The 12,859-nt window shown below is 49.1% G+C and overlaps 1 protein-coding gene across 1 annotated transcript; it reads left to right on the forward strand.

Annotated features, from left to right (window-relative positions):
- The first annotated feature begins 196 nt into the window (after nt 1–196).
- CECR5 (cat eye syndrome chromosome region, candidate 5) lies at nt 197–8,244 on the forward strand. The gene is made up of 6 exons (XM_014937478.1): nt 197–458; nt 1,578–1,671; nt 2,217–2,250; nt 2,637–2,811; nt 3,126–3,314; nt 3,910–8,244. Exons 1-6 carry the CDS (start codon nt 283–285, stop codon nt 4,277–4,279), a joined length of 1,038 nt encoding a protein of 345 aa, XP_014792964.1. The 5' UTR covers nt 197–282; the 3' UTR covers nt 4,280–8,244.
- Nucleotides 8,245–12,859: the final 4,615 nt, after the last annotated feature.

Consider the following 12,859-nt stretch of genomic DNA (forward strand, 5'->3'; position numbering starts at 1 on the left):
AGGGAACGATGGGACAGGGGGGAGGAACGACGGGGTGGTTCCTCCGTCGGGGTTGGGGTGGGAGGGGGACACGGAGTCCCCACGGCCATTGGGAAGCAGCTTCTTTCACGGTTTCCCCCCCCCGTGCAGGTGTGCCTGATATGGAGGGGAGCACCGGGAGGAGGAGGAGGAGGAAGGAGCCCACCTGGGAGGGGTGAAGGGCTGGGGGGTGGCAGCACCACCGAGTGACCAACCCTGGGGAGATGCAGGTGGCAGCTGGGGGTTGGGGATGCAACCTCGACCATGGGGGAGAAAGAGGGGGATATTGTCCCCCCAGGGATCCCCTGTCATCCTCCCCTCCCGCAGGTGTCCCCAGAGCAGGTGATCCTGTCCCACAGCCCCCTGCGGCTCTTCAGCCAGTTCCACCAGAAGTGCATGCTGGTGGCCGGGCAGGGGCCCGTGGAGGAGAACGCTCTGAAGTATCCTTTGCTGTGTCCTCTTCCTGGGACTCTGCCTCCTGTCCTGCCCGTGCCCCCGACACTCGCTCGGTCAGCTTGTAGAAGCGCAAGGAGACAGAGAGATCATCGGTCTCATGGGGAGGCACCTCTTAGGGAGAGGCTCAAATGCAGGCACTAACTGGTCATCCCCATCTTGGGCACCTCCTGGCTGTCCTTCTGCATTTGGCTTCTCAACGCTGATTACCTCTCCCATGATTGCTGTTCCCGTGGGTGGGATGTCATCATGAGAACTCTATCAGCTTTGGGCTTCTCTCACTTTTGAGATAAAATTGTAAACCTCCCATCCTTTCACGGCAAAAGGCATTAGAGATCACTCCTGGCTCTCCTGCGGCTCAGATTGTCCTCAGGGATCTGACAGCAATGGAAAGAACTTAAATGTCCTTAGATTCAGAGCATCCCAGTGCAGGGATGTGATTGAAATTGCCTGGCTGAGGCAAGGGCACGGCAGGTCTGACACGTCCCTTGTCTGCCAGGCGGTAAGAACTGCCTGCAGGGGTTGCGACATCTCAGCCCGTACCATGGAGTCACACCTTGTGCTTAACATTTAACTTTCTTCGGGACAAAACCTTGCCCCGTCCCTGTGTTTCCCTGGGGCCAGTAGGGCGAGCTCAGGGTGAGGTGTTCTGCAAGCAAACGCGACTCATCCTTCCCTTGCCTAGTTTGATCAGCTCAGACCATTGTCTTCTCACCTGCTGAGCTGACCAGAGCTTCCCTGATTCTGCTTCCAGCCAAGAGGTCTGACCAGCCCCCTGTGCTGCACCAGTATGAGAACCCTGGCCTTAAAGGTCTCCCAAAGCACATCCGTTCTGCCTTGGAGCAACCTCTGCTCTTTGCCTAATTCCAGGGATTGCTGATCTCAAACTAAATCACCCCAGTTGGGGGTTTGTTGTAACCTGTAGGGCCACCTGTAGGTTGAAGCACAGCATACATTTTTACTGAAAGCCATGAGGGTATGCATTACCTGCTTAAATAACTGCTCTGTTACTAGGATGCATATTGCTTAATCCTGTAGATGCTTTTTAAGTAACTTAAAAAAAAAAAAAGAAAGTCTTCACAACTTTCCTTGATGGTCTGAAATAGCCTGGGGTTCAAGCATGTGGTCACCATAGAGGCACTGAGGAAGGCGTATCCCCTGCTGGACATGGTGGACCAGAGCCGGAGGCCAAAGGAGCTGGTAATTTGCTGATGCATCAGTGGAACGGGTGGCCTGGGGTGGGTGGTGGTCCTTACGGCGTATGGCATGGGGTGAAGAAGCTGCAGAGGCACAGAGAAGCTGGCTGCTAGTGACTTGGGGTTGGACTTGACGATCTCAAAGGTCCCTTCCAACCATTAACATTCTGTGATTCTGTGACTTTCTTTAGCAAGAGCCCGGGACTGCTACAGCCAGCATGTCCCTGCTCTTTCCAGTGTTGGCTCCTGCAGGAAGGGTGGTGACTCTCCCCTCTCTCATGCCTTGCCAGTCGTTCATTGCTGTTCCTTGCAGCGAGCCGTAAGATGGTTTGGTTGGCATCTGCAGCTCTTGAGACAGGAATGCCAGATCTGTGAAATCCAATCTGGGATGGAGGGCGGGGGAAGATCTTTCTTCGAGATCCCAGGTGGCCTTGTCTTGCCTCTTTATGGCACTGCCTTGGCAGGTTCAAACGAGGCATTTTTAGCTTTGTGTTGGAGACGGCGTTAGGTTCTGCATTACTAACCTCGCCTTCGTTATTTTTCTGGCAGCCTCCTCCAACCACTGGCTTCCCCACTATAGAAGGTAAGCAGTAGCCTTTGTTTACATATGAACAGCAAGCAGAAAGAACAGCGAGGGGAGCCAGCTGGGATGGGAGCTAACGATGTGCTGTTGGCTCATCAGTACCCACAGGCAGCTTATTCAGAGGATGCAGTCAGGAGGCAGCCTCCCTGCCCTCGTGCCGCGTGAAGCACAAGCTTGATAAGAGCAAAACCAACTTTCCTCTGTGCTGTGCTCCAGTGTTTGGGACCACTGGTGCAGCGATATGGTCTGACTGGAGCCCTGGCACCAGCCGTGTTCCCACAGTTGCTGTATTAGCCAGGGCATCCCAGCAGAGGAGGGGTGTCTTTTGGTAGTGGGTCCTATACTTGGATGCTGTGAGCTTCCAATCATCTCTTGAAATCTTCCAGGGGTCATTCTGTTTGGCGAGCCAGTGAGGTGGGAGACAAGCCTGCAACTTATTATTGATGTGCTCTTGAGCAACGGGAACCCTGGGGCAGAGCTGCAAGATATACCATACCCCCATCTGCCTGTCCTTGCCTGCAACATGGATCTCCTGTGGATGGCTGAAGCCAAGATGCCCAGGTGAAAAGCATATGTGGTATTTGTTTTAGCCTATTTCATACATCTCTCCTGCAGATTATCTTCTCTTACTACGTTTTTTAGCGTTAGAGTTTGACTGTAGGGCATAATTAGCAGCAGAGATATGAAACAAAGACTAAAACTTTGTGTGTTTTAGTCCACACACCACCTGTGGAGGTGTGTGTGTGGGTAGATAGGGTGTCCAGACTAGGTGGTACTAGTCCCAACTGGCTACAGCAGATGGTCCTCCTCACTGAGGAGCGCTTGCTACTTACGTGGTGTGACTGGGGATATTGATGACCTCTTTTCTGGAGCAGGTTTGGCCATGGCACTTTCCTTCTCTGCTTGGAGAACATCTACAAGAAAGTAACAGGCCGGGAGCTGAAGTATGAGGCCTTGATTGGCAAACCCAGCACGGTCACCTACCGCTATGCCGAATACCTGATAAAAGAGCAGGCAGAGAAACAGGGCTGGAAGTCTCCCATCCGACGCCTCTATGCAGTTGGGTAAGAGAACATTTTTCCTGATGGTTTCCTTGGGGAGTTGCCTACTGACTTCTCTTAAGTGTGGTTTGTTTTTTTTTTTAATGGATATTTCTAAAATGAATACCAAAATCCCCATGGCATCTCTGGAGCCTCACATCCTGGAAGAGAGGCTTGCTAGCTTTTTGCACCCTATACTTTTAATAATTTGAAGGGCCTAGCAAAGCCGTCAGTGTGGGATGCAGAGCACACGTGGTGTGACTGGATTAAAGAAAAAAGTTCAAGAGATTCAGATGTAGTACCAGGAGCCCAGTTAGGCCAAACGCTTTGGGAACGTAGGGAATACGTTACAGAAATGACTGAAATTGCTGTGGGCGCTTTGGATGTGTCTTTGCCCCTTTGAAAGATGTTTGTGAAGCATGTGGCCTTCACCACAGCTGAACAGGATGCCCCAGTAAGTAGACTCAGTGGCCCAGTCTAGGTGGTTCTCTTGATATTAGCAAATATCTTGAGGGAGCCCCTTCCTCCCCCAGTACTGCCTTAATCCCAGTCCACCAGAGCCAGAAATTGATGCATGGGCTAGTTTCTCATTCCTGTTTCATGCTGTAACCTTATCCAGGGACAACCCCATGTCCGATGTCTATGGGGCAAACCTCTACAACAACTACCTCAAGTCAGCTCACCAGAACCAGGTCCAGGCTGGGGTGAAGAGGAGCCTGCAGGCAGCCAGTCCCCAAACCAAGGATCACCTGGAGCTGAGGAAGGACTGCAACAATTCAGTGGAGAGCTGTGAGTCGATTCTGGTCTGCACTGGGGTCTATCGCCACGATGCAGACGTCCCCAGTAAGACGAAGGAGCCCACGGCAGAGACGGTGTTCCACGGCCATCGGGACTTTTGCTTCGACCCCAGCCTGGTGGAGGCATCTTACATAGTGCCAGATGTGAATGATGCTGTGCAACTTGCTTTCAAGAAGGAGAACTGGAGCTAGGGTTAAGACAGGTGTGCCTAAAGATCTACCGTCAGGGATTTTTATGTACTGGAAAGGGAAGAGAGAGGAAGAACGGGGAGAAACCTGGGGTGATCTTCTAATCTAGCCAACAAGAAAGAAAACTCCCTGTCCCAGCACTAAAAGCCCCTTGATTTTATTGGTACTCACCTGCAATCCTGACAGCTGCCAGCAGGCTTTCGACTGTGAACGTACGTTGCTGCCATCAATAATTGAGCCATAATGGAATCAGGGTATAAGGAGAAGGCTTGTCCCAGCCATCCCAGTTTTGTTCAGCCGTCAGACTTCTTCCTTTTCCACCCTTTGTGTGTGAAGCTCAGGCAAGCCCACCCTCCTCCTCGCGACGTGTTTGAGCATGAAGCTCTCCCCTGCTGGAGGAGCCACCATCAGCCCACGCACGGCGTGCTGTTCATCTGGGCTGTGATGTGAGCCCACCAGAAGCTGCGTGGTGGTGGCCCTTTGCCAAGGGAAGGCTTTAAGTCTTTTAACATTCTCCTTATTCTTCGGAAGTGCCTATGGAACTTTTTAACCAATTCTGTTTGCTTGGGGATTTGTCACTGCATCGCTGTCAGCTCGAAACAAAGTCCCTTTCTGCAGTCCTCCAGCAGCTATGGCAAGGCAGGGCCCCCTCAAAGGAAGCTGCAGTAGCCACAGCAACTTGCTGCAGGGCTGAGGGGGGAAAGTTATATTATTCCCTCCTGCCTGTTTAGCATTCTGTGAACGCTTCTTCTGCCTTTTTGCATCCCTCTAGGGAGCCAGCAGCCTGCTCTCAATAGCAGAGGAAACCATGGCAGAGTCTGAATTTCCAGGGTCATCCCCCTGCTGCAGCTGGCACAGCTTCCAAAGAGGGGCTCCTCTTCAGAACAAGGGCCAACCGGGCAAGAGTCACAGCCCACCTTTGCTCCTTCCTTGCATGCAAGGATTGAAATAGGAGATCGCCAAGCCAGGGTGGTACCTGAGCCCCAAATCCCCAGTCTTCATCTTTAAGAGTACGAATGTATCCATCCTTTTTTCCTCTCTCTTCTCGTGTGGTTTGCAGCTCGGGGATACCCCACCTGTTCCCTCCTCTTCCTTTAATATGCAGGTAAAGTCCCCCTAACATGAACTAGCAGCAGGGACTTGCCTGCCCAGGAACATTTCCATGTCCCTCATGAAATGCACCTTCTCTTGCCTCTGTTCTCCTAGCTTGGGCTATGCAGAAAGAGATGAAGACCTGTGTCTCCTTAGACAGTCCAAAGAAGCTAAGCAAGCCTTGCTTAAGAAACTCCACGTGAAAGATTGGCTCAGCAAGGAGTGTCTTAATTCCAGAGGAGCACTGTGATTGTAGAAGCATAAATCAGGCTTCATATGCGATGGAAAGCCTTTGGAGCCAACACAACTGGGTTGGTATTCCTAGTTAGCTCACACCACACTGAGAAAATCAGAAATAGGTCTGCTCTGCCTCCTCTTTCTTCCTTCCTGCTTTACCAGGCAGCTCTGTACACAGGGTACAAACAAGATGTGCTGTGCAGAAGTTTGAGTTGTTCCCAATTCAAATCTCAGTATCCATGTGCACTGACATTCTGCTCCAGCTGCTTTCCGTCTTCTTGATGCTGAACTATCTGCCTGGGAACGTCACGATGCAGAGCAGGCTCAGTTCCAAAGGTGTTCTCTTTGGATTAATTTATGTCCTTGGAAATCCATAGCAGGAAGCACTCTTCCTCTCTAGTCTTCCTCTCTTAGTGCTGGGGTTCTTCTCTGTTGTCTTATGAGGACAGGAATTTCTTGGCTTCTTCTAAAAGCAGCTGTAATGCCAGCAACACAATCTTAAATTTGAATCTTTTTGGCCTTCACTGGAGAGAAAAAGAAATCACTATTTCATCTGTTTGCACAAGGCATGGGCTTGTCTCCAGTTTCCAGAAGCGTGAGCACAGGGAAGGACTTTGCATGTAACATAGGGAAGGTCTTCCACCTTTCAGCACATTTCCACAGTCACAATTGTGCTGTGGACCCAGCGTGCAAGGCCTGAAACTGGAGGTCCAAACCCTGTTTGTCCACAAACTAGCTCCAGTGTCCCTCAGCCTCACTTTTCAGAGGTGCCATCCAGTGCAGAAAGAGGAACGCCCCCTTTCCTTGCAGTATTTGCTAACTTGGGTGATAAATTTTATAGGATTAACTGGGAACAGTCTTCTAGGCCATGATTATGTAGACCTGAAGGCTGGTTGCTGGCAATAGCTGCTACCCACACCTTCAGTTTGGTAGGTACTTATGTGCCGAAATGCTAAAGTGTGTCCATCTGAGTGTGCTCAGTGACCTTTGGCAGACCCCTTTCTTGCAAAGCCTGTGGTGCCAGTTGCTCCAAGACAAGGCGCCGCTGCACCAGCATTCCCTGAGGGACATTGTGCTGCTGGATCAGTTGTCACAAATGGAGCCAGGGGTGCTGGCTGCTGCTGCGGGGATGGTGGCAGCAGCTTTGAGGAAGGAACATGCAGAAGAATTCGGAGAAAAGCACAAGCAGTTTATAATTTTGTTATCAGCACGCACGGCACTTCTCAGCCAGAAGGTGAGGTGGGTAGCAAGAGGAATGAGGTGGCACCTCTTTCAAGAAGGGAAGAGGCTTAGGTTTGCACAGGGAGTGAGCCAGGCATCTCCATCTTTGGAACAGCAGCGGAGGTGAGCTGACTGATGTGAATCTGCTTCGGGTTCCAGATCTGCTTTTAGCTCCAGATTTCTTTTTTTTTTTTCCACCGTGTTAGTGTTGAAGCAGTGCCCTGGGAGTCTTAAAAAACCACGTAGGAGGAACTTCAGTGATAAGGAATTTCAGAAATGCTTTGCTTGCGAGTTGAAATTGGACAGAAAGGAGGAGAAGGCATCTAGAAGAATCTTGTACCCTTTCCCCAATTCTTACCGAGTAAGGTTGCATAGAAGGCTCTGCTTGTTTGTCTGTGCAGTAATTAGTCAGATGGGCTGCTCTTGGTCTGAGCAACACAGAGACCTTTCCCCTCTTCCCCTCTCAGCTCCTTGAAACAGCGCGAAGTCACTGCCCAGGAATTTTATGGAAACAGTGGAGGGAGTAGGAAGTCTGGGTTCTCCAGCTGCTGCTGGATACTGACGTGATTGTGGAGGATTTCTACAGTCAGAGGCGCTTGCCAGGTCTCCTCTGTTCCACGAGTTTTGTGCTGGAGCGCTGTGCGGGCTTCTAGCTAATCAGCAGTTCGTTTATGGACATCTGTTATTGCTAGAATTCGGTGAAATCCTTTTTCCTTGGAATTGCAGCTTCCTGGAATTAGCCTCAAGCGTGGCTGGAACGAAACTTTTCCTTCGTCTCATGTATTGCACAGAAGTGGTATTTCTGAAGCTGTATTTCTCTCATTTGGAGCAATCGTACTTCTGTGCAGATTATGGGACCAAGCAGGAGAGGGGACTTCACTTGCTGATCTACTACCTTAAATATTTATATCATGCACTGCCCTATACAACAAACATGGTGAAGACCTGACCCTAACAACTCCATCTTCCACGGGTGGATGGGTTTTAGTCAAGCCTAAAGGGAGTATGCAGTGAGACGAGGCAACTGAGAACATCAGGGAGGACCCAGAGAAGGGATAGACCTTGTTCTGGATCTGAAGCAGAGAGCTTTTATGTCATGCAATAACATGGTGGCCTGAAAGACCAATTTCCTTTATTCCACAGGATGCACACAACTACTAGCCTGGCATTCAGGGAGTCACGTAACACTACTGTCCCCTTCCTTCCAATCTTAATCCTGGTTTTTCTCTTTCCTTCTGATAAATGGATAATGTTTCGGATTATGTCCTGTGCACTGTAGCAGAGTGATCATGTATCCTACAGAGAAATCACAAGCTGTGATTATTTTAGATTTCATACTAATTTCAACCCAGTTCTGGAGTTGCTCCTTTGATCTAGCACATATATAAAATAATAAAAGATGTTTTCTTTGAAATTAATTTTAACTTGCTGTGTGTATATTTCATGAGTCTCATCCTGGTCTCTTTCATATCTTTGCCCTAGAAGATTATCAGGGCAAATTCTGTCTTTTGTTCTGTTCATGAAGCCATTCTTAAATTTTCTTGAGGCAACCACCCTGAAAGATACCCCTCCAGCAGTTCTTTTGACTGAGCCAAACTGCAATTCCCTGTAAGTTCTACATCTGCTGTAGTCAGGTGAGAGGAGTGAACTTTGACTATTCCTACTCTGCAAGGAGTGAGTGTGTGTGTGTGTGTGTAAAGAAGGACACATCACAAGCTATGATGCCCTGACAGACTGTTCACAGTGGAGACTAGTTTTGGGGTGGCACCTCTGTATGAGATGCTTTCAGGGTAGGCATTTAGTTGTGACTTGACCTAAGAGTTCTTTGTAATGATTACGTGTACTGGGTGGGGAAGCCACAAGCCAGATGCCACCACCTGAATCTGCTATTGCAGATGAAGAACAAGCCTAAGGGCATACGGGAAGCCACCCTTACCAGGAGAAGCTTACTTGGCTCTATGTTAAAGCCTTTGTGATCACAAAAGAAACCCAACTTGTTTGACAAGAGCCATGCCCTGGTACCTTTTGAAAGAGGTGAGTGGAGTTAGGGAGACATATACTAACTGGCAAACTTTCAGATTAGAGCCAGAAGCTTCCACTGATTTCAGCAAACGGAAAATTAAAGATCCCACTAGGTGAAAGCCATCAGCTTTAGTGATTTAGAAACAGCCAATTCACTTGCGCTGTTCTTAGAAGATATTCCATCAGAAGGTTTTCCATCTACAAAGTTCACAGCTCACAGGAGGCACGTTAGACAGCACAACAAGCATGATTCAGAGTCCTGAGGACTCACTGTTGAAAGGAAGAATCGATAAAGCAGTAAAAGCAGTTTTGGAAAGACTGGACAAGGATTCCCATTCTCAGCAGAGAGAGGAATTGAATTGTATTCTACATGCTGGAGAAATTACCTAAGGCCCCAACATCTAATAAATAATAATAAAAAGCATTAACCAGCCCTCTCCTTTTATCCAGTACTCTGGCAGTTGGAGCACTCACCCAAGACTGGGCGTACCAAGGCTTAGCTAAGCAGAAACAGATCAAAACCTGAACCTCTCAGACGAATGCTTTTAATCATTACACTATTGTCAAAGCAAAGGGGCAGCCTAGGGTTAAGGTGTCCCTTGTCAGAGACAGTCTTAGCTGAAAGATAGAGTCCCACTGAAATCCTTAACCAACACAGGAGCAGAGTTAAACATTGGCATCACAAAACACTGAAGAATGAACAACCTGAACTGTGTCCAGTTCTGGGCTCCCCAGTTCAAGAAGGACAGGCAACTGCTAGAGAGGTTAGAGCAGAGGGCTACAAAGGTGATTAGGGGACTAGAACATCTCTCTTGCGAGGAAAGATTGAGGGTCTTTTTAGTCTGGAGAAGAGAAGGCTGAGGGGGATCTGATCAACCCCTATGAATTCTTAAAGGGAGGTTGTCAAGAGGATGGGGCCAGTCTTTTTTCACTGGTGCCCAGAGGTAACGGGCACAAACTTGAACATAAGAAGTTCCATCTAAACATGGGGAGGAGCTTCCTTATTTTGAGGGTGGCAGGGCACTGGAACAGGCTGCCCAGGGAGGTGGTGGAGTCTCCATCTCTGGAGACATTCCAAACCCGCCTAGACATGTTCCTGTGCAACCTGCTCTGGGTGGACCTGCTCTGGCAGGGGGGTTGGACTAGATGCTCTCCAGAGGTCCCTTCCAACCTCATATCAGTCTGTGAGCGAGGGCGACTGAGAGTTCTATTCAAGTTGGAGTTTGCTCCCAAGTGAATGTGATGAGAAACCCCTACCAGAGCAAGTGCTTAGTCAATGGCTTCTGGTGAGCCTTGAACACAAGTTAAGCAGTTACCTGCTCACCCTGAAACAGACCTTGGCCCTTTAGGAGCAAGTCCAAACCGAAAGTATCTAACCTCAATTACAAAAGCACATATCTTTATGGATTTTTGCAGCCACACAGTCAATTTGATGAAAATTATGCACTTAAATACCTTTATAGATCCAGTCTGCAGCAGTTTAAAACCCCACAGCAGCGAGGCAGCTACAGGTTCTCGAGGAACCAAGGCATTCCATCAAAGAAGCACTTTTCTCTAGTTCACTATAATCAACCTGCTTTTCCCATTCAGTCAGTTCAGCTACTAAGAACTTTCACTTTTTCCTCAAGGCCAGTTCCAATACACACTGTGTGCCAAGACCGAGTAAAGTACAAAATACTAAGAGCAAACCCCAAATCCTCTTCGCTCTTCAAACCCCTACCCCACTGCAAGCATGAAAAAAGCCACCTCTTTGCATTTTATGCTGGTATCAAAAGCTCTTTGAACTGAAACGTCATTACAAGCAAGAGATTGTTACACTTTTATACCCTTTTGAAGAGTATCTGCATTTCCCAAACCCTAATACTGGATCAGCAGTTTAGTTACAAAGACTCTGCATTCAGAGGCAGACAAACCAAGGCATCTTTGAATTTTGGTGCTGGCCAGGTGAAGCTCTTCTACACTTGCCCTGGCAAATTCAATCCCGACCCTTTGAATGCATTAGATAAGTGCAGGACAAAGCGTGTGTCAGAGAATCCCAGAACCTTCCTTTCCCACACAAAAGGCATTTTAAGTATGGTTAGAGCAGATTAGGCTCCAACTCACTGAGATCAGCTTTGCCTCCTTCCCTCCCACTGCTGCCAGGTTCTGACAGCTTACTGCAGGGTATAATTAGGGATTTAGTCTCTGGTCTTTCTTTCAGGCATATATTTGCCTCGTTTTTTTTTTTTTTTTCCTTCCCCCAAGAAATTGAGTCATTATTTTGTTTCCCTCTTGAGTTCTGCCCTCAAGAAAGTTTTGTCTTTTCCCCAGCAGGAGGATTTTTGAGGGCACGCTACTTGTTTCCACTAGTAGTGGAAACTGGAAATGGTAGCATTTCAGATATTCAGTCCGACTATTTCACAAAACCCTGTTGTCTGCCTTAAAATATCCACATACACACACACATCTATGCGTACACATAAATACGTAAAGAAGCCAATGCTTTGGAGCAGCTGAAGAGTAGAAGCTATTTATAGCTTAGCCTTTTAATGTTTTAACAGTAATGGTTAAGCACTAACACTTCCAGGGACTGCACATTGCATTAAATAACTGGATCACACGGGAAGCATCAGCTTGTCATATCTCATCCTACAGTGTGCTACAAAAAGCTCTTCAAGTAGAAGACATTTCTCCCCTCACTCCCATCTTAAAGCGCAGGCACAATTTCTGCTTCCTTCCGCACAAATAAGCTCTTTTCTTATTCTCACCTCTTTCTTGGGGTTATATTTGCCCTGCTGGAGCCCATGCCCAGCCCAAGGAAGACCTGGAGCTCCCACCCTCCTTCCTAGTGCTCCCCCATCCCTGCTTATAGCTCCCTTTGCCCTGTAGCCACAGGTCCCTGTTCCCACCTGCCTACCTTGGACACAGGGACCTTCCCAGCCCCAGCATGGATCCTTTAGTCTCTGTAGGACAGTTTCCACGTGGCTTCTCTTGCCATGCTCACACAGCCTCAGCCCAGCAGGACCATGCTCTCCAGGTTTGAAGAGGTTCAAGCCCCTTCAAATAAGCCCACCTGAGCCCAGGCAGGCTCACAGGTCCTCCCAGCTCCCCACCAGGTGCCTTGCTTCCCCCGTTCCCCTGGGCTGAGCTCACCACACCACCTGGCTCAGGGGGTCCCACCCAATTGCACTCACCCCAGCAGGTGGGACAGATGCCAGGCCAGCAAGAAACACACCCAAACCTTTGTGAAACGAGGCTCTGGACTGATAGCAGAGGAGACACGAGTGCCTCCGGGCAGACTGCCAGGGCAGCTAAGTGAGCGTGTCCAGCCTACGGTGCCCAGGGAAGCCCATTGCCCAGGAAACCTGGAGCAGGAGAGCCAACGAGGCAAAGCCGTCACCGTCTGCTGCCCAGGTAGGGCAGGAGCAACCCTCTCTGCGTGAGGGCTGTTGCCTTGAGCAGCCCAGGTGGATGCTTGATTTTCACTCCACATCCTCTCATAGAAGCAGGAAACTTTTCTTGCAGAGGAACAGGTGACTGGTAGGAGCAAGACCAATTCTGCTAATGCTCAGAGCTGCCCCCCTGTTAATTATGCCAGTGACACAAGCGTTGGCTTACCCTGAGGAAGATCCCACTTTAGATAAAGGCCAGGATCCAGTGTGTTAGAATGTAATTTTACCTTGTACCCTTGATCACCGCACACACTGCCATCTAACCCAGCGTGGAAACCAAATTGTGGAACCAAGTTGTGGAAACCAAATCAGGAGACACAGCTGGTGGTGGTGTTCCCAAACCCTCTCTGCCACCCTGAGTCATCCTGAACTGGGCAACTCCCGACACCAGTCAAAGAGAAGCAGCGCTGGGCCCTGCTCCAACCTGAAAGAGCAACGCAGAGAGGAAACACCCCCCTTGGCTACGACCTCGAGCCTCACACTCCCTGTGTAACAGAGACCATCCAACAGAACCCTAAGCAAGGTCTTTGTGGAGTTGTACCAAAACGGTAGTCAAAGCAATTGACTTTTTTTTTTTTTT

The sequence above is a fragment of the Calidris pugnax genome, unplaced genomic scaffold (assembly GCF_001431845.1).
Source record: "Calidris pugnax isolate Ruff unplaced genomic scaffold, ASM143184v1 scaffold1, whole genome shotgun sequence".
Classification (NCBI taxonomy): domain Eukaryota; kingdom Metazoa; phylum Chordata; class Aves; order Charadriiformes; family Scolopacidae; genus Calidris; species Calidris pugnax.